We start from the raw sequence: 20,781 nt of genomic DNA on the forward strand, positions 1-20,781 counted from the left end.
GTTGAAAACTGCTTTAATAGTCGACTTTGACTAAAAAAAATAAATAAATAAAAAAAAGGGATAATGCCAAGAACAAAATGCAGCGATAATGAAACAGTCTAACAGCTGAATCACTTTAGATTTATTTTCACATTTGAAGATACCGATCATTACTGATCATTTATATACACATAACACAAGGTGCCCACGTTAAAGCTGAAGCCTTTGAAAATTCTTCATGGTGGGCATTTCTTTTCGCCTTCTGCCATGATGAACGTCCTTCTGCAGCAGTTAGAGGTTCGTCACCAGGTTAATGTCACTGTGTGCGTATAACAGCAGACCTACAAGACGCCCCACGCTCCTCAAAGCGTTCCTGGCTTTTTAATTCATCATCCCAGCTGTGTTTGCACGGTCCCTGACGGAGGTGATGGGAGCAGCGTCCTTTGCAAAAACTGATCACGACATCCATCGAAATCCCTTCCTATCCACGTAGAAGGGAGGCTTGAGCACACGGGGGGGATGTTGCTCGAGCAGAAACAGGGTGAGCGCCCTCCTCTTCTCATTCCATGGAGAGCTGCACACTGTCCGTCTGCTGCTGCTGCTGCTGCTGATGATCAAACTTCCTGGCTACAAAGCAGGACAGCGGAAACAAAGTTGACCTTAACAACGCCGACAACATACAGCACTGGTGCCTGCGCTCAAAAGGCTTCACACTAGGATCTGTCTTAAAAACAAACATGCAAAAATAATGTGAAAAACCATTTTTTCCAGTGCCTCAGATTTTTTAAAAAGAGACTACAGACAAATTTTGTGTGATCAAGAGATATGTGTGCTAAGGCTCTGCTAAAATGTTGAGGCCAGACACTCTAAGCTTTATGTAGACGACTGAAGGAGCCAATCCAGACTGCTGACTGGTCGGGCCTTTTTACAGGCGCTACATTGACATGTCAGTAAACAACTCACGAGTGACAATGACCCCAAAGTCCCACAGAATGAGGGTCAGTGACCCACACGTTGACATCACTGGCCTTCCTAATATCTCGGCTACAGCCTATAAGCCTGAAACTCCCCCACCAGCTGGTTAGAACTGAAGAAGCCTTTCTAATGAGTTCTAGTTGCCTTTAATCAAGCCCCTGACATGTCCTCAGGAGACAAACTGCAGAAGTGGGACATCAATCTGTCAATCTTCAATCTCTCTAAAAGAAAATCCTGATGTTACGCAACTTTTCTGTGTCCCACACTTTGATGGAAATGGACGCCTCTACTCATTTAGCACCTTAATCAGCCCAGAATAAATTCAAAAACATGTTTAACCCAAATTAAGTGAGACTGTCAGGGATTACTTGATAACATCTATAAAATAAAGCAATCTTTAAATTAAGAAAAGTGAGTCCTTCCTCTCAGCTGTGAACTCTGTTACTGTTTCTTTACTATTTAAAATGATTTTGTATGGCTGACGGGGTCTTTAAGTCACTTTTAACTGCAAGACAAATGGAAGATAAATTGTTTAAGTCTTGTGTTATGCAGGCAAAGTCCTCTGTGTGGCCCTACATCAAAAACAACAGCAACAAAATCCCAAAAGAAACACCTGAAAGACTCTGATAGCACAATAGTGTAACTTAAATTTTAGTGGCTCTAATCGTGCTCACCTAGAGAGTACATCTCCAGCTGCTGCCGCAGGCGGACCTTCTGCAGGCTGTCATAGAAGTTAGGCTCCGGGTTGCTGCCGGCGGTGGGAGGCAGGGTGAAGATGCGCATGATCTTCCTCTTGTTTCTAACCAGAAGACAAACCCACCAGCTGTTTTATCCACTGAACGTCAAGACAGAGCCCCAAGCAACATTCAAACAACATCCAATGCATTTGTAACAGAGTAGGTCTGGAGGATCTATATACACCGAATATAGGATTTGTAAAGAAAGCCGTGTTATATGCGAGTCCAGCACTTGGCCGCAACCGCATTTAAATGCGATGTGAATTCCTGTTATTTGACATTGGACAAGAAAAATGTGTTGTCATACATCTCTACTTTTATTCGAACCACGCGTCAAGGAGAAGATGTGACTACGAATGAGAAGAATGCAAGCCGTCCTTACTTTCTGGCGTACATGAGCAGGCCGAAGCTGACCAGGATAACCAGCAGGTAGACATTAGTGGCCTCGTTCCAAGCTTCATGCACCGAGTAGTCAATAGACTCGTGCTCGTTCCCCATAACACCGTGCGCACCCATGAAAATACGAGCAAACTCTGCGAGTAAACGTGTGCGTATTTAGAGGGGATTTTAATAAATTAGCTTCGTTAGCGTACACTTGCTCGGGATTCAACTGCGTACTGTAAACAGCTTACGTCACATCCGTATTCTTCTTCTTCGCCTCTTCCTTTGTACTTCAAGGTGTAATGCTGCCCTCTACAGTCTCGAGGCTGAACTGGTGCTTTTCAAAACAATCTCTATAAGCTCAATGCTGGAAAAAATGTCCACACCTTCACTTGGTTCGGTTTGCTTTCACACTGCACTTTTAAAAGTGGACCAAACCGCCTGGACAAAGTTACACAGTTTCAACAGCTGCTCATTTAGGGTACGAGTGCCTGAAATGAGCTCAACAACCCGGCTTAACAATTGGCTAGGATCGAAAATGGAAATCCATCCCCTTCAGCCAGCTTGTTCCCCACAAACATTTATACAGAAGACTGTATGGGGATCCTGGTGTTGATTGTTTCTTATTTTTCTCAAAGGTTTCTGTGCCCCAAGCCCATCTTTTACCAGCACAACTAACTTGGCTTGCCAGCTCTTTGACATATAGCTTGTTGCCAGTGTTCTGACCATGTTGAGTATCAACTCCTTCGTTTATCTCGTCATAGTCATCTTTCTTGACTCTGTAGAAGACTATGAGACAAGCCCAATTAATTTCTTGGGACGGGACATTTCGAATGAACTGATGTGCGGGTGGACCAAGCATTGCATGGAAAGCCTTGTTTTTTTATTCCATCTTGGTTGAGAAAGAATACCAAGGCAACGGGAAAATGAAAAGATGGTTGACTAGTACAAGGAAAACTGATGGGGGTGACCTTTATTCCAGAAATATTGAAACATACAAGCTGCCAACAGAAAGCTTCCGGGACATCGAAAGGGGGAAGTTGAATGCTTAAATGTAACAGAGTATTTTTGTGTGTGCAGTCTTGACCAAAAGTTTTGGCAGCGACTCGAATTTGAGTGTTCACATGACTTCTATATTGTCAAAAGTCCTCCTTTGGTAAAAATGTTAACTTTACCATTAAATACCAATTTTCTGACATGAAATGATCAGCCAACATTATTTTCTAAAGTGTGCTGCTAGCTTTCAGTGATATTTAATGTTAAAAGGACGTCCAGGATTGTCTCCTCCTGAGCAGGGAGCTGTGAACCAGGTTCCTGAGAGTGCATAAAAGTGGGAGTAGGTGCGAGAGAGAGCTTCTGGATGCACTGTTAGGCAAAGACTTTTGGAAAATGAACTAGAGTCAAGAAAGGCAACAAGAGGTCACTTCTCCAAGAAGAACATCAAGGACTGGACTGCAGAAGGTTGGCAAGAAGCTATATTATCAGAGGCAAGTCTTATGTTGTGGCAAAAATTAAACATCCCGAAACGATACGCATGGAGTTGCCTCTGATCTTAGGGAGTGGGACCACTCCCAATTCTGCCCCAAAAACACTGCCACGAACAAGGTATAGTGTCAAAAATGTTTGGCTGTAGATGCATGTTTGCAAGGACGCAAGGAAAAGTGATTCAAGAGCAGTCTGCATTTTCCAGCATGATGGAGCACAAGGCAAAAGTGATCAAGTGGCTTTGAGATCATTACACTGACGTTTTGGACCTGTGGCCTGGAAACTCCCCCAGATCTTTATCCAATCCGGAACTTGTGGACAACCTGAAACTCCCAAAGTGGGATCAACCCGAGGCATCGATAAGGCAAGAATACGTGGTCATTCGGCTCAGAGACTGATAGCTCGGGTGCCTGAGCGAATTACAGAAGTTCTATAGAAGAAAGGTCAACACTGTGAATATGTTTGTTTTCCTTTAAAATGTAGGCATGCTTATTGGCGTGCTGTGAGGACCGCACCGAACAGCAGCGCCTTCATCAGGACAGCCCCTGGGGTGCAGAGGCTCTTCTTGGGACGCACGGGAAATCTTCCCGTTTTTAGTTGGTATTTTTCAACATAACACATACATATACGTATAAAATTTTAAAGAAAAATGCTTCAGGATGCAACAGTTTATTTGTCAAGTTCACAATAAATCAGAACACCTGAGTGGACTACACACAGCCTCTCTCAGACCTGACAGGGCATCTCTGGTATGTAAAGACAGATGACAGCACTGTTTCATAGTGGTTTGGAAGGAAATAATATGTAACAACACAGTGTTGCTGATGGTAAAAAAAATGATATTTTTTTTTACCTCTAAGGTGTTGGGTGGAATACAGTACTACTGATAGTGGGGGTACTGAAGGACTTTCCCCCGACAAAGAGTACCTAATTTCCCGTTCGTTTCACTCGATTTCAGCAGTTCGCGGCACCTTTTTGCACAAATTCTTTTGTTGCATCACACTTGTTTTCATCTTCTTTTTTTTCTTTTTTTTTTTTTTAGTTCAAAATTATTTCAACTTTCAAAATAGAATTTTAATAATTCATCGCTGGAGAATACATATATAAAGCTGTTTTTAAACATAATTGCTGTAATTAATAACTTCATATATGAACAGTACACTTAAAATATTGGAAACGACAGCAGGCTTTTAGGCCGGTAAATGCAGAGGTTCATCGTGTTACAGCCCCCAAAAGCTGTGGAAAAAAAGACTTTCTAACAAATTAAATGGGAAAAGAACAGAAAGAACATAAACCAACCAAATATACTAAAGATGGATAAACAGAATGGTAGCTACAATTCCCCAAAAAGGCAGTTTTGTGGTGTCTCATCAACATTTTTATCTCATATTTGAAACATCTTAACAGAATAAACTGACTCTCAATATTAGATGCACAAGCTTAAGAAACCAGCTCAAGTTTAGCGCTTCAACCAACGTTACGACGTGGTCTGTAAATGCTTCTAAAAAGATCATACGTGACTGTCATCCATCATGGTGATCAAATCATTCTAGTGGGAGTGCTCCCCCAGTGAAAAAGTTTAAATGCCATGAAACACCACATAAAGCATCAATGTAAGACTCAAAATATTGCAAAGGACAAATGTATAGCTTTTAAGCTGCTATGACCAATTAGTTCACTGTGTTGTCATTTACAATACACACAAAAAAAGAAACGGAAACTTGAAATCAAACCATTCCCACAAAGGAAAACTCAAAAGCAAAGCAGTAAATATGTTATTTATCACTTATTTACAACATGGATGAACCGGTTTAACAGGTGTATGCAAATGATGACGCAAGTCGGTAGTTACAGGACCACACAGGAGGGGTTTCAGTGTGGGCGACAATCTAAAACATGCAGTGTTTCAGTGTTCCCTCTAAGCCTTGACAGTGAAATGGCGCCACAACACACCAGCGGACAGAAAGACAGACCGGCTCGAACTCCTTTTCGCTTCACGTTCCGCATCTGAGACCAGATTGCTGCGTTAAAATCTGCCCTTTGCGCAGGTCGTCTTCAATATGTGGCCATCTCTATTTAGGACATTACCCGCCACCCTGCGATAAAGTCCACAGCTTACATTCGTGCTGCATTTACTGCATATTACAAAATGTACAGTTTGCTCCCGTAAGCAAGTGTGCAGCAGTTTACATTAGAGCCTCATATGAACAGTGTGACGCAGATAGAACCAACCAGGTACGACTTAGCGTTGTCATCCCGACTAAACTGGAGAAGCTGAAAGTGGCAAATAAGGGCTTCTCCTGCCCAATCTGTCCTTCTGCCAGCTGTGGCTGGATCAGCAGCAGTAGATAGAAGCATCTATAAGCAATCCTACTAATAATCATATCAAACTGAAAAAACTGGTTTTAGATTGAAATCATTTTATCGACAATTTTGAGGCGTATTCAATGTTAGCCTCCTGCTATAAGCAGGCTAGACCGAGAGCAGTTTTATCAAAGCATTAGCAGCATTTTCAGAGAGACTACTGTAGTAGCGATTGATATAAGCCAGCAACAGAAGCACTAGCATGTTGCACTAATAAAAGCAACTAGTATGTTGAGCTAGTTATAGGCCACTGGAAGCAATAACTGCCTGGCACACTACTGCGACTAAATGCTTTAATAGCATATTGAGAGCTAATGCATGCAGTGGGTTAGCGTGGTCTATTTGCTCTATGATAGTGGCTTGGTGGTGAGAGAGCAGGCATAGAGGGAGCACTGACTGATTCACTGGTGTCACATCAGTATGTCCAGGTCACCAGCGTGATCGTCCTCCTCGGTCACCCGCAGCGACAGCACCTCCTCGTTCAGGAACAGCCCGCTCAGGCGCTCCTTGCGAGCCTGCCGCTGCTCTTTCAGCTGCCGCTTGCGGAGGGCTTTCTGCTGGAGCTTGCGCTGTTTAGAACGTTTCTGAAAGACAGCGCGATGGGAAGAGAAATGAGTCATGGAGAGAAAGGGTGAAGTGGGGGGAAAACTGTTGGGATTCAGGCAATGGGGGGTTTTTCCCCATCAAAGTGGTTCCAGTGCTGGTCTGGAGTCAGAGATCAACTTTGAATGTTCTAGCTCTGAAAAACTGCGACAATAGCACTAATATTACAAATACTTCACTGGGCCAGAGCACAGAACCCATCACACCAGGGGTTATGGAGGCCGAACGGACCAACTCAAATGTTGTGAGAGCTGCATTGAGCTGAATTTATAAACTGCGTTTGCTGCTACATTTTCAAACATTGCCAAATGTTTTAGGAACTACCGGCAACTGGCGTTTCTAAATCCCACTCTAAACAGGGTGTACGAATCCCATTTGTAGCAGCGTTCAGAAATAAAGGTCGGCTATTGTTAACCCCTGTCTGCATTACAAAGACAGCTCAACAATACCTGCTGTGAAAAAGAAAACATGTTTTTAAGCTGGTTCTTTAAGAGAACCAACTAAAAACCACCTCTAGCCCCAGCCTTGAACCAGTGCTGGAACCACTTTGGCCAAAAAGGGTAAACTAATAAAGATCAGAACATAAAAGACACTAAAATAACGGAGCACTAAAGTAAATCTGTTGAATATCAATTAATGCAACAGAAACCTACGCTGTGAACAGGATATTCACGTGTGTTCTTTAATAGATTTGTTAGTGCCAAACTAACACCACTCTGTCACAATTATCTAAAACTTTCAGCTGAACAAATAGCTGTTGACCATCACTTTTAAATCAAAAGAGTTCAGCGTGCAAACAGTCGTGAGCGATAATCACGTTCACTGGTTAAATGATCACGTCAGTAGTGACCTTTAACCCTTCATGGTGATACCTTAAAGACCTGGAAAGGTATTTGTGCACTTTAACTTTACGTGCCTGATGTGACTTGACATTTTGCACGATTGTCTTCCAGACAGGATTCTCAGAAAGCCTCAAACGGTTCTTAGACACACTCAGATTTAACTAAAAGGACCCTCCACGTATGAAACATCTGAAGTAAATCATAGATTCCTATGTTGAGTAAACACAGGACATTAGCTGCATGAAGAATAGATATCATTTTTTCGTGCATGTGCTATGTTCTCATTGCTTACTTTAGAGTCTCGTATGCGTTCTGCAGCGCTGGAAAGGTTCCCGTCGCTGTGAGCTCTGCTGATATTAGCAACACTGCTTCCACTGCAGGCTGATGCTGTACCACCTCACACACAAGAACATACAACAATACACATTAAAGAAATCCCCACTAAACAAACACTCTGTAACAGTAACAGTTAAGATGGCCGTTTAGGTGACAGGAGCTAATAGAAGGTGACCTGAGGTGGAGTCGGAATTAGCCCCAAAACTTCATTTTGAACTTGTAAACGAGCGTAATACGGGGAACTTAACAGTCGGGGGGGTTACCTGCTACGGAGTTGGAGGCTGTTGAGCCGGTGGAGGAGCTGGCGGAGCTGACCATGCTGGCGTTGCTGCTGCTGACTCCACTGACGCCGCCTGTACTGGCGCTGCTGTGGCTGCTCCTCTTCCAGCCCTCTCTGGTGCTGCTGGCTCTCTGCCTGGGGCTGTGCTCTCTGATGTAGTTACGCACCTGATGACATCACACAGGTGAATAAAAGACTGTTTGCACAACTCTGTACAGCGCTGCTCCTCAATAAACAAGAAACAAACACCACAAGTAAACAGCTGAAGCAAAAGACACGAATAAGTCGTGTTCCATGACACATTTTACTGTATTAATTCTCCGTTATCGTGTTATGGAAAAAACAGTCAAAAGTTGACTTGATGAAAAGAAAAATCTAATTGGAAATGCTAGAATTTGTTAAATTGGTCATAATTATTTAAAAACAAAGAAAAAAAATTGAAGTGCCATCTCCACCTAAAAGTAAAGCAGCTTTTATTGGTGCAGACGTCTTGGAATGCTTCAGCGGGTCACTAACCTGTTTGAGTTTCTCGTCTGTGAGACAGTTGAGCTCTATGATGAACTCGCTGTCAGTGGGAGAGATCTGAGCGCAGGGATCGATGATCTTGATGATGTCCAGCTGCTCTCTCAGGCCCATCTCCGTGCTGACCTTCCGACTCAGGTATTCGATGTACTCCACCTGTGAGTCCAAACAGTGACTTGACTTTTTGACCAGCAACATCTCAACTCTCAACTCAAGATGTGACGGCTTTGCTTACTTGTTCATCGTTAGTCATGGCACTCCAAGGCAGCTCATCCAGGTTGCGATGAGGGTGGGGCTTCGGCTTCCTCTTGGAAAACAAACACGGTGAACTGGGCACACTTGGGATAATGTCAGAGAGGACATCGCTGCTGCTGGCGATGTCGCTTCCTGGCAACTGGGAGGACAACGAAGAAGACGACAACAGGAAGACAGACTGTTTAGAAGAGACTCCCACTTAAGCTGGCTTTTGGTTAATTAAGCCATCCCAAACCAAACAAAACAAACTAAGCAACCTCGTTCGGATTCCACTGAGAACACAAGACTTTTCAGCACCGACAGCATGTCAAAATGAGGAGTGAAAAAAACGCACGAGTAGAACTGACAAACAAAGCAGAAATAGCCCACCTGCCACTCAAATTCACTGTCCGACCAGTCCCAATACGTGCTGATAGATGAGGAAACGTCACTGCAAACACTGCCCTCCGGAAACAAATCCAGCGATGTTAGTTCTTGGTCATCCAAAAGGGAGTAACAGTCATCCTGATCCCCCACAGACACAGAGGAGAAGAGCTCCTCGCTGCACTCTGAACTCGCAACGCTGGTCCCGCAGGACGTCAGGTTCCACCTGCACACAGCGAGCGTACCTCACAGTAAGTCGTAGTAAAGAATGGAAACACGAAGGGAAAAAAACAGTACAGATGGGTAAATGTCTGTCATTAAACTTAATCTCAGTGGAGCGCGTTCAAACCATGCTCACAAACAGCTCCAAATACATCAGCTCACACCTGATGATAAAATGCATCGCCATAAGGTTCAGGGCTTTTTTGGCTTCCAATAGGAGCTCTTAAAAAGGGCAAATAATCCAGTTTGTTTTTGTTTAAAAAAAAAAAATGTATTTGTCAAATTTTGGTCATTTGATCATGGTTTAGTCACTACAAACATAAGTTATCTGGGTCTAGTTTTGACTTTTTTAGTCATTTTTTAAGCACATCGACTCCCCAGCTGTTGGCTCGTTGCCCATAACGATGGCTCCAAGAGTTTTTCTCCTCTTTGGCAAGAATAACAGGAAAGCCTCTCCGTTCGGCTGCAGTACGACAGACAAAAACCTTTCCGGAAATCCAGTTGATGTTACCACTTCTTAGCTGTGGGTGTCTGCACAGAACTACTATTGGAGGCATCTAATAGTCTGACATCAAGCATTAGCTTTACTACCGCAGCTCAACTATTCACTCACACCTTGTCTGGGTTTAGTTTGAGAACAGATGCTACATAGTGGGATAAATTTAGCTTTTTAAAAAGTTTTTTAATTTAACTGCCTTTCCCAAAGAAAAATCTAGAAGAACCTTCAAGTGGCTCTTCACTGACCTTTGAACTGACTCCTTTCTGTTGCTAAAGTCAAAGCTGAAAGCAGCGTTAACTCATCATTATCCCATGTTTCATTCTTTTAAGAAACACTGGATACTGCCAGCATGTTAGGCTGGTCTCAGCTTTTTTGTTGTCCTTTTTCACGGTATAATGACTTTAGCCAATAAAGCCACTCTCTTAAACAACCAGTAATACCAAATGACATTACACAGACAGCCACGGTGTTACATAAAGAGATTTAAATTGGCAGAGGTCAGCCAAACAGATAAATCTACTGAGCTAAAGAGGTTTCGGGCAGCCGAAGAAGCCCGTGTGATCCTGCAGGTCAGAGAAAAGGAGCCAACATAGAAACATTGAGACACTTTTTTGGTCCATTCAAATATTTATAACATCATTGGTGATTTTTTTTCTTTTCTTCAGACTCTACGAGCAAATAACTCTTTCCTTTGCGAAGACCAAGGCCCGTTACATCATGTCACTCCTACTTTGCAGAAACCGAGTTACAGGTAGTGGTTTAAATGTTCCCCTGCGAAATGGGACACCCTTACAATACAAGCCAATACATCATCAGCAGATTAATTTTATGTAAGAAATCTTTGGATTTCCTCTGTAGGTTAAAATAATAATACAATTCACACTTGGGTTTTTCTTTGGTGTGTCCCAGTCAAGCTAAAATCACCCAACACGTTTAATGCAGCAAACTGTAACTCTATAAAAGTTCATTTCTTTTTTAATTTTTTTTTCAGATTTGCCTGAAGTCCCACTTTAATATGAAGCCACTGAGAATGAGTTTGTATGTCTGCAAAAGAAGAAGGTGGTTTCAAAATAACCACAAGTAGGTTTATACAAAGTCCAATAAGGTGACCAACTTGTCCAAACACACACATGCACTTTACTCGCCTGTTACTGTGGAAACGGTGTAGGGGATCTGTTCTGTGACAAGACGAGAGCCGACAGCTGAAGTCACTGACGTCCAGGGTTCCCACATCACTGAGGCTGGCCCTCTGGGAGAGGAGAGGGAAAGGCTCCTCTGGGGCTAAGAACTTCTCGTACAGCGATTCAGACATGGCTCGCTTTACTTTGTGTCTCTGGAACAGAAGGAGAAGGGGCAAAGCTTAGACCAAAAGTGTTGCACACGTACTAACTGAAAGAATGACATTGAGATGTGCAGGTGTTCAAAAGTGATTGAACTTATTATGGACAGTTTGTTAATACAGTCACTGACCCTGCCCTGTTGCTAATCTTTTGCTCCTATTTATGTTCATTTAGAAGAATTATGCTGCCGTTTTCAAATAGAAAACATGCAAATGTATACATTTAACCTTTTGGTTTGTGGGCAAGAAGCAATCATTGTTTAAAAGCAGTAGTACGGTGCATTAAAACAGATGGATCAAGTTAAAAATGCTTTCATTAGTACTGAGCGAATTCATCAGATGGAGCTTAAACGTTGCAATGACTTTAATATCAACAATACAACAAAAATGTCGCTCAATCACTCAGTATTAACGAGCAGCAACGTCTTCTACGCTAAATTATATAATGTATTATAAAGTGATAGAGACAGTAAGCAATCCCTGAAATGATGTTCACAGGCTATAATCAAGTTATTGAGTAACACTGTTAAAAAGCTATCGCCGTGCGCATCCAACTCTCACAACTACTAATCCATGCTTTGCTACTGTAAACATCCAGGCACATGTAAAAAGGCAAGGCCAAAACCGAAACCCCGCACTAAAAAGGCTAGCTTCATCAGCGCAGGTATAACTTACTTCATATTATATCGTGTCCAGAAAAAGGCCAACATTAACGTTAAGCCAGTGACAACACAACACAAGCTAATCTTGTTAGCTAGTTGCTAACGCTCCAAACCCTTACGTAGTGTTTACCAAACAACAAAACGACAGTTAACTAATTTCGCCACCATAATAGTCTATGCAAACGAACGATGAACAAAGTCGTGCTACAATGAAGGTACCATCGAGATCAAAGCACCAACCCTTTCGGCGTTCAAACAGCAGCCATTTCTGCCACCTCAATTTGCAAATCCTTTCTTTACTGACGATAATCTAAGCAGTCATCGCGAGATTTGAGTAAAGCCGCAAGCGTCATGTGATACGCAGGCGGAAGCTGTTACGTAAACAGAAACATACACTACTAAACTGAAATCTTTAATTTTCTGTCTGCTGTTGGGGCATATTTGTGTACAGTTAGGCATGTCTTCGAGCCATGCAAAAGACCCTAGCTTTTTGGGAGGCAGAATACCGCCAGAAATCGAGTCAATGTCGAGAAATTTGAAGGATGTGGACCAAGAGTTGTTCAGAAAATTACTTAAAGGTAAATAAGATTGCTGATGAGATGATATAACGGTTAGTTTCTCTGTAAACCATCTTTGCCAAAGTTTTTAACGTTTGTTATATTTCTTCTTATGCATCTGTGAAGTTATCTCTTGACAGAAATACACGCCATGTACGTCTGTCGTGGCTTCATAGATAACATATTTAAAAAGGCTCAAATAAGTGTATCTTAATTAGATTTTCGAACTGTTCCGAGTCCCAGCTTTGGTGTGCAGTGGTGAAATCCTCTAGATTGGGCTCAGAAAAACAGAAAAAGTCACTGGATAAATGACTTTTAATGTGCATGTAAATGATCCTGTGTCCAGCTGTGGTCGGTGCTCTGGAGGGGAAGGACTGCAGAGAGATGATGAGATCAGTAGCAGAGAGCAGTGTCATTCCCCAGGAGAGGCTCAGTCACATCATAGCAGGCATGCACAGAATCCTGTCTGAGGCCATCCGCATCCCCACATCGTTACTTAAACAAGAGGTGAGCTGCTCTCTAAGCACTTTGAGTTTTATACAGCTCGATTATAAAGCGAAATCTCTGTATGTAAGACACAAGGCTGAAAACCATGGCTGCGATCTTCAGGCTCTCAGGCTGCACCACATTAAAAACACAAATAGAAACTTGTGAAAATCAACATTAGTTCCACAATGACTCTCGTTGCGTTTCTTCACAACACACGCTGATGAGCGGCCCTGTCACGCAAATACTGAACAAATGTAGAACATCGGTTCCTCCAATGTTCTCTGCTGGTTCCTTCAGCGTTCTACATGAATCATTCAGGCTGCCTGACCTTGTTTTTCTCAGACTGTGGGTAGCACTCTGCAGATTTAAAGTGCAATCTCCCAAGTCGTAGCTGATTTAGCTCATGTTATAGAATAAAAAGAATACATCTTATGTACATATTAACAGGGTTTAAAACTTGATTTTATAGGATTTAGGGGGGATAATTTGAGGTCTTACAAGCTCACAGTTCATTTATATGGTTGTTTCTTTTAGAACTACATTATTAACATCTTACTTATTTTTCCGTTCTTTACCATGCCTACTCTTGAACTACCTTGTTTTTTTTAATATTTTCAGTTTCAAGAAAATAGAAAACATGTGCAACAATTTACTGAAACATGTGCAAACATGAATTGAAATACAGTAAATAAGGCAAAAAGGAAGTTTTTCTCCAGGCTTCTTGAAGGACATCCCAAAGCTCTTTTTTGGATGTTGGCTGCCTTTTGTTCCGTTCTCATTTAGGATGATCCCACACTGCTTCAATAATGTTGAGGTCCGGGCTTTGGGGAGGATTAATCCCTCCATAAGACCTGTTGCCACTGATTTTCAGTCCACTTCTTGTGTCATTTGGCATAGCTCAGCCTTTTCTCCCTGTTTCCCTTCCTTAAGAATGGCTTCTTGACAGCCACCCTTCCATGGAGACCGTTTCTGATGAGGCTTCTGTGAACAGTAGATGGATCAAACGAGTCCTGTGTCGAGTCTTTGATGGATTATTTTCTTATTTCTTTAGTACATCCCTTTCAGATACTGTTCATATAGTAACAGAACTACTAACAAAGTGGTTAAACATCCATCCATCCATCTTCTATACCTGCTCAAACCATTTTAAGGTTGCCGTGGGGGGCTGGAGCCCATCCCAGCAGTCATTGGGTGAGGACAGGTCCATCACAGGGCCACACAGAGACAAACGAGACAAACAACCATGCACACTATGGACAATTTAGAGTCACCAATTAACCTAACCCGATTAACCTGGTGAGAGGAAGCCGGAGTACCCGGAGAGAACCCACGGAGAATATGCAAACTCCACACACAAAGATTTGAACCTGGAGCCCTTTTGCTGGGAGGCGACGGTGCTAACCACCACACCACCGTGGTTAAAGATTAAAGATATCATTTAAAAGTGATTCTTTGCTAAATTGTCTGTTTTGCGTCGACGCAACACTGGTTCGTTCCTTGAGTCGGGTGCCTTTTTGATGCTTGAATGATGTGTATATCAGTGTTTCCAGACCTTCATAAAGTCTGGAGAAATATTGCTCGTGACCAGTCTAAAAGAGTCCAAAAAATGCTTGAAAGAAGAATATAAAGAAATGAAGGATGGCACAAGACTTTTGCACGGTACTCTCTGTATCTGATTAGAAAGATGTTTTTTGTCCTTCTACATAAATCCACAGTGTACAGTATTAATGTACTCTGCTTCAGTAAATGTACAATTAACATGTCTGTGTCCCTGTTTAGGCCTTTAAGGAAGATCTAAGAGAGCTGAGGTAAGAGCCATCATGTTTTTCACACCTCCCACTGTTCCCATTTATTTTCACTCCCGCTTCTACCTGACACTGTTTTCCTGACAAGCGCTGGAACCTCTGTCTCTGTCTGCCGTCATTAGGATACCTGAAGATTTCATCGCCGATTTCTCCAGTGTGGTGTTTGGAAATCGGTATGTTGATCTTACAGCCCAGTGATCTCAGTGTTTTCTGAATGCAGTCTCCTGCCGCCACTTATAGGACTGATGCGGCTACAAACGGGTCTTAAATCTAAACGTCAGAACTGTGCTGCATTCAGGCAAACCTTTCTTTGCTGTCTTACGTTGCTCTTTGTCCTTCTAGTCGTGCAGCTCTGGAGGCAGCGTCCTCGCAGAGTGATCCTCACCTCCCCACAATAGAAGAGTTTAAATGGAGAGTGGATGTTGCCATTTCTACAAGGTACAATGACTCTGGATAGTGTCAAAGATGTGGCCCTGATATTACAAAAAGTCTAACTATTCCGAACTGTGTCTACGCTGCACTAAAAGATGATTAAGTAGTGTTATTCACATACTAACGTCTACAATGAATTGTCTTTCTGTGTCCACCCAGCTCCTTAGCCAGAGCCCTGCAGCCGTCTGTCCTCATGCAGATGAAACTGTCAGATGGGAGGTTTCACCGCTTTGAGGTACTCAAGCGTCTGACTCGAACACGTCTCTACATGCTGTTTTACATTCTGCGTCCCGTAGCTTGTTTTCACCCTGACTTTATTCACCGTGAATAGTGTCTCTCGCTTTCATTTTGACACGAGTGCCGAGTTATTCATTGACTGCTGTGTCCAGGTCCGACATTTTTGGATCATTTATTTACCTAGTTAGTCTAATGGAGATTAGATTAGCTTCACAAGAGCATCCTGGCCAAGTCGACCGCGGTTTAGCAGTTTAAGAGCTCACTGACATGCAAACATAACAGAGTGTAATTACTTGCTTCCCTGGTTTACATGTTGAAATGTCCTCGGACTGATCGCCGAAGCGTCCCATGGTGTCTGTGTTAGGGATATGTATGCGAGTGGTCAACAATACTAAAACAAGTAGCCTGTACAGTTTCCAGAAAAATCCATTTCCGGGTGCTTAGAGGGGGAATAGTTTCGCTGGTGACTGTAAGTGTTGAAATGAACAAAGACTTTTGGACTTGTTGATAAAACATGAGTTGAAGAAAAGAACATGGTTTATTTCCCCCACCCCACCCACAAACAGGTGATGGGAAGATTTAAAGATTGTACTAAATCAAAATTAAGTCTTTTTGAATGGATCAAAAGGCGTTTTGTCTCTTTCTCTTCACTTATACTCACCTACGGTCTGGAAAAAGAAAGTACACAATCTGTACGGTTTTTACTTAACTAGACATTTTTAAAAAATCATCTGATTGTCGTCAGGTCTTTACATTAGTTAAACATCAACAACGTGTCTATCTGCACACTGTGTCATTATTTATTGAACGAAAACAGCCAAAATACAAAAGCAGGGTGTGAAAAACTAAGACCAACCCGTGATTCAATAACTTTGAACCTCCTTTAGCAGCAATGACTGGAAGTGATTATTTTCTATCAGTCTCTCCTATGGTGTAACTCTTCTTTACAACGTTGGTTCGGTTCATTAAGGTTTGTGTGTATTCATTTCCACACAGCTCTCTTCAGGTCCCACCACAGCATTTCAGTCAGAATTAACTCTGCACTTTGATGGATGATTACAGCATCCTGATTCTTTTCTTTTTCAGACACTCTGTTGTAGATCTGCTGCTGTGTTTGGGATCATTGTCCTGTTGATGACCCAGTTTCAGCCGAGCTTCATCTGTCAGACAGATGGCTTCACATTAGACTCTAGAATACTTTAGCATACAGAGGAGTTCATGGCTCAATGACTCAATGAGTGCAGGGTGTCCAGGTCCTGTGGCTGCAGAACAAGCCCAAACAGAATTGATTTTTTTTTATGTTAAACTTGGAAATGAAAGGGGGATCTACTTTCTTTTTCACTGCCTTTAAAACAAACTTGACTTTATTTATATAAGATCTATTTCACACTTGATCCTAACGCGTACACGCAGCTGATATCAGATACTGCACATGTAGCTTTTACAAGTTCGGGGAAACTGAATTGACTGATAGTCAGATGGAGTCTGTCCATGTGGCTGGTGTTAGTTGTACACTGCGGCTTTTGGTCAGCCTGCGGATTAAAAAGAAGTTGGTCACCAGCCAGTAGACTAATGTGGGTCTTTTTCAGTTATGTAATAAGATCGCAGTGGAAGAAGTGAAGTAAGGTTTACTAAGAGCCACCTAATCTCCAACCTACGCTTGGCCAGGTGTCTGATTAGTCACCGCAGATTTTTTTCTTAATCTGTTCTACTTACAACACATAATGTAGAAGAAACTAAAGCACTTTTGTCTCTCTGTGTGATCATTCTGTCTTTTACCTGCTGATACTGTTCATACTTTTATCAGTTTGTAGGACAGCAGTGGGAAAAGGACACATGACATCAGTTTGCAAATCAGAAAAAGCACTATGAAAGCATCATAAAACTGTTATGATACGTATAAGCTCTTTTGTACCAACGCAAAATTTGAATTGTCATGCAAAGAGTGAGCAGACAGAATATTAACAGGTTGTCCTCAGCAGGGGGAGCCAGACTTCACGTCTTTGCATTGCCTCATAAAAACGGTAGAAGCAGCATCAGAGGCTTTCGCCACTCCTGCTCGTAAAGTAGACTACGGATGTGGACAGGGGCGATACTCCCACAGTGGATGAGCAGTGCACCTAGTGCAGTGATTACACAATCAGATTAGTGTAGAATTAGAAGATCAAATATGCACACTGTGTCGATGGATCTACCCTGTCTCCTCTGGAATTACCTCTGCATACAGCGCTGTGCTAAAGGTACGATTCAGGAACCAGGTGCAGCAATTTATGTGCACACATACATTGAAATGCAGTGTATGTAAGGCAGAGTTTGAACAGCTGTTATGAGCTTGAAAGTCTGTATTTGGTATGAGGACCTTTATTCTTCAACATAAAGGTCCTGTGTCGGGTCTTTGCTGGACTGTTTTCTTAAGGACATCACTTTCAGATACTATTCATCTTCTCTTAACAGTTGTTTTTTTTTTTTAGACCTACTACTTTTGTCCTCCACTTGTCCAGTTTTCAAAAATTGTCTTAAGGACCCTCTGCACCTTGCACTATTTTCTGTCTGTCAAACTGTGTTATCTTTGGTGTTTTTCATAGAGGCAACTAAAGAAATGGGAACAAGTGATGTGTCTTTGTGACAGGCTGCTAGTAGCAAAGTGGCTAAAGATATAATTTAAAATCAGTGTAGCTCCAATCACAGGTGCCTTTTTTATGCTTAAATGGATCACATTGAACATTGACTGATTCTTCCCCTGTTTTCGCTCCAGTCATTGCAGCTAAGAAAAACACTAAAAGACCTTCAGAAAGTCTGAAGAACTGTTGCTCAAGAAAGTCTAGCAGCTCAAGACTTTTGCGGCTGTGTGGTTTCTCTGCTGTCGGACACTTCTGTGAGCGTTTCTGTCGTTGTTTTCTTTCAGGTGCCTGTGTCGAAATTCCAGGAGCTCCGTTACAACGTGGCTTTGATTCTCAAAGAGATGAACGATCTGGAGAAGAGAAGCATTCTGAAGATTCAGGACTGATAATCAGCTTCTTCAAGTTATCTTTGAGATCCACCGGAGTTTTGTATTTTTTTTCCTTTTTTTTTTTTATGTGCTTGTGTACAGTTTTGTAATTTCCCACACGATGTTCTCCACCGATGGTGCTGCCATCCAACATACTTGACTGAGTGCAGAAAGACAAGTATTACAGCCAATATTTCCATGTAAAGTCTGAATTTTCTGCTCTTTTTTTAATTGCTGTAAACAGTGGTTGTGAAACCTTCACTGTGCCAAAAGCGAGACTCTTTAACTGGTGCCATGTGATGCGCACCGAACACGCTGCCTCTGAAATGTGACGATTACAGGTGCATACGATTGTTCTTTTCTAACTCAAGTTATACATGAAGTGAATGTTATGTCACAACAAAAGATTTATTGGTCTTTTTAGAGTTTTGATCGCTGATCTAAAATGCGAAATGAATTTTTTTTCCAATAGTTATTTTGGTTTTTCATTGTAATATTACTCTTGAGTCACATTTTCTGTATTTAAGATTTGGCCATTAGTATGTTGATCAGAAACTCATGATTCGATCAGAGGTTGGCTTTGTTTGAAGACACCTCCACGAATCTGTGAAGCAGAAGTCTGTGTGCGCCACATCTTTCACGCGCAGAACATGCAGTTTCCACATTTGTCACAGTTGCGGCATTATTGCCAGATGCAAATGCACAGTTTTCAAAATTGCTGGCAGCGCATTGAATGCAGAACGGTGGTCAGACTGGTGCACATCTGCGCAGTCCCGGTAGAAACAGGCCGGTATAGAATATTTGCAATAAACCGGTAATTTATTAAAGAGCTGACTGCACATGTTTAGTTGAAAGCCCGCACAGATGTACTATTTTTCCTGTTTTTGAACTCTCTGGCTTTGGGATATTTTTATTTTGGACGAACAGATCATGGAAGGCAGGTTGGCGAGAAGAGAAGATGGGCAGCAACAAGGAGACGACTTGAGATGCTTTTCGACTTTGTTTTCAGCCCCGGAAATAAAGCAATAATCGTTCTTTCTCAGCTTTATCCACAAGTAGTAAATGCAAAGATACAGAACAAATCAAAAATGAAGAAAGCTGAACTAAGTTCTCACCTTTCTGATATGCTTGAGTTAAATATTTACTACAGCAGAAACAGAATCTTTCATCGTGGTTTATTGGTCATTATGTCACAGCAGACTGCGTTTGAACTGCTGATGATGTTCCCACAGGCTGTCTTTGAGACACGTTTTGACAAGTTTTTTTGTGGTTTACGTCAGTTGAGATGAGAATAGCTGTCTGTCAAAGATGCAAGTTGATGATGTGGACTGCGTGAGTTTTGAAAAAGCGGCTTCAGAGTTGAGCATTGCTCGTTATAAAAGACAAAACAACTCAAAAGCTAACAAAAAGAAATCTGAAGTGCAAAAAGGCAATAAAAGAATCAAATATATTCACTGAAATAATCCCATAGATGGAAGGCTACATTTTTAACACCCCAATTTAAAAAAGAAAAAGAAAGGTGTAATGTAATAGATGCTTTAATTGTTCTCTAAAGAAGCTAAATTGATTCTATGTTGGTTCCCACAATTCCATAAGCGCTTAGATGCTTATAAACCAATATTTGACCAACAATAGGACATAGAAAATGTTGAAACTGTTTCAAAAGAAAATATGATCCAATGTGAAGAAGCATGAGAAGTAAGCTGTACTAAAAAACAGCCGCCTGAATCAGCTGGATGAACTTGTTGCAGCTAATCAGGTTAATGGGCAACAGGTCTAACACAGCTGAGTATAAAAAAGCGCACCTCAGAGAGCCAAAGTCTCTCAGAAGTAAAGATGGGCCGAGGTTCAGAGGTGTGGCAGAAACTGCAGCTGCAAATTGTGGAGCAATTTCAGAGAACTGTTCGTCAAGTAAAACTGAAGACTTTGAATATTACAGCATCTACAGTACGTTACGTATTTCGTCATCAAAAGATTCAGATAATCTGGAGACATCAACGTGCAAGGAACAGGACCAAGTATCAATATGAGATGCCTGGGATGTTCTGGCAGCATTAAAAACAGACATGATTCTGTCCTGGAAATCTCTGCATGGTCACAGGAACACTTCAGTAAGTCACTGTCTGTTAACACAGTTCACATTCACAAATGCAGGTTAAAACTCTATCAATGAAAGACGAAGCCATATATGAACATGATCTGTAGGTGCCGACATCTTTTCTGGGCCAAATCTCATTTAAAATGGACTAAAGCGAAGCGGAAAACTGCTCGGTGATCAGATTAATCAAAATGTGACATTCTTTTTGGATGTCACTGACATCACGTCCTGATTCGCAGTAGACGGACCTGATTCTGTCTTGAACAACAAAACAGAACACAACAAATGTTTTATTTTAAATCTATCACACGGAACAACATTGAGTCATGC

The 20,781-nt window shown here is 41.9% G+C and overlaps 3 protein-coding genes across 5 annotated transcripts; 1 reads left to right on the forward strand and 2 right to left on the reverse strand.

Moving 5' to 3' along the window:
- Window positions 1–118: 118 nt before the first annotated feature.
- smim19 (small integral membrane protein 19) lies at window positions 119–2,338 on the reverse strand. Its single transcript, XM_072396493.1, has 3 exons — window positions 2,074–2,338; window positions 1,629–1,753; window positions 119–606 (listed from the first exon to the last, which is right to left on the reverse strand). The coding sequence occupies exons 1-3, from the start codon at window positions 2,205–2,207 to the stop codon at window positions 539–541; spliced, it is 327 nt and encodes a 108-aa protein (XP_072252594.1). The 5' UTR covers window positions 2,208–2,338; the 3' UTR covers window positions 119–538.
- A 1,872-nt stretch (window positions 2,339–4,210) lies between these two features.
- fam199x (family with sequence similarity 199, X-linked) lies at window positions 4,211–12,162 on the reverse strand. 3 transcript variants are annotated; one of them, XM_072396207.1, is made up of 8 exons: window positions 12,085–12,162; window positions 10,989–11,176; window positions 9,129–9,348; window positions 8,740–8,898; window positions 8,499–8,660; window positions 7,966–8,149; window positions 7,659–7,762; window positions 4,211–6,505 (listed from the first exon to the last, which is right to left on the reverse strand). In XM_072396207.1, the coding sequence occupies exons 2-8, from the start codon at window positions 11,153–11,155 to the stop codon at window positions 6,332–6,334; spliced, it is 1,170 nt and encodes a 389-aa protein (XP_072252308.1). In that variant the 5' UTR covers window positions 11,156–11,176; window positions 12,085–12,162; the 3' UTR covers window positions 4,211–6,331. The 3 variants fall into 3 exon arrangements, with proteins under 3 accessions (XP_072252308.1, XP_072252309.1, XP_072252307.1); XM_072396208.1 differs by having other exon boundaries at window positions 11,858–12,153; XM_072396206.1 differs by having other exon boundaries at window positions 12,064–12,142.
- Window positions 12,163–12,196: 34 nt separating this feature from the next.
- On the forward strand, window positions 12,197–19,401 carry commd5 (COMM domain containing 5). Its single transcript, XM_072396220.1, has 7 exons — window positions 12,197–12,422; window positions 12,748–12,908; window positions 14,670–14,698; window positions 14,818–14,868; window positions 15,038–15,133; window positions 15,287–15,362; window positions 18,270–19,401. The coding sequence occupies exons 1-7, from the start codon at window positions 12,302–12,304 to the stop codon at window positions 18,369–18,371; spliced, it is 636 nt and encodes a 211-aa protein (XP_072252321.1). The 5' UTR covers window positions 12,197–12,301; the 3' UTR covers window positions 18,372–19,401.
- Window positions 19,402–20,781: the final 1,380 nt, after the last annotated feature.

The sequence above is a fragment of the Leuresthes tenuis genome, unplaced genomic scaffold (genome assembly GCF_036924035.1).
Source record: "Leuresthes tenuis unplaced genomic scaffold, fLeuTen1.0.hap1 SCAF_11, whole genome shotgun sequence".
Lineage (NCBI taxonomy): Eukaryota > Metazoa > Chordata > Actinopteri > Atheriniformes > Atherinopsidae > Leuresthes > Leuresthes tenuis.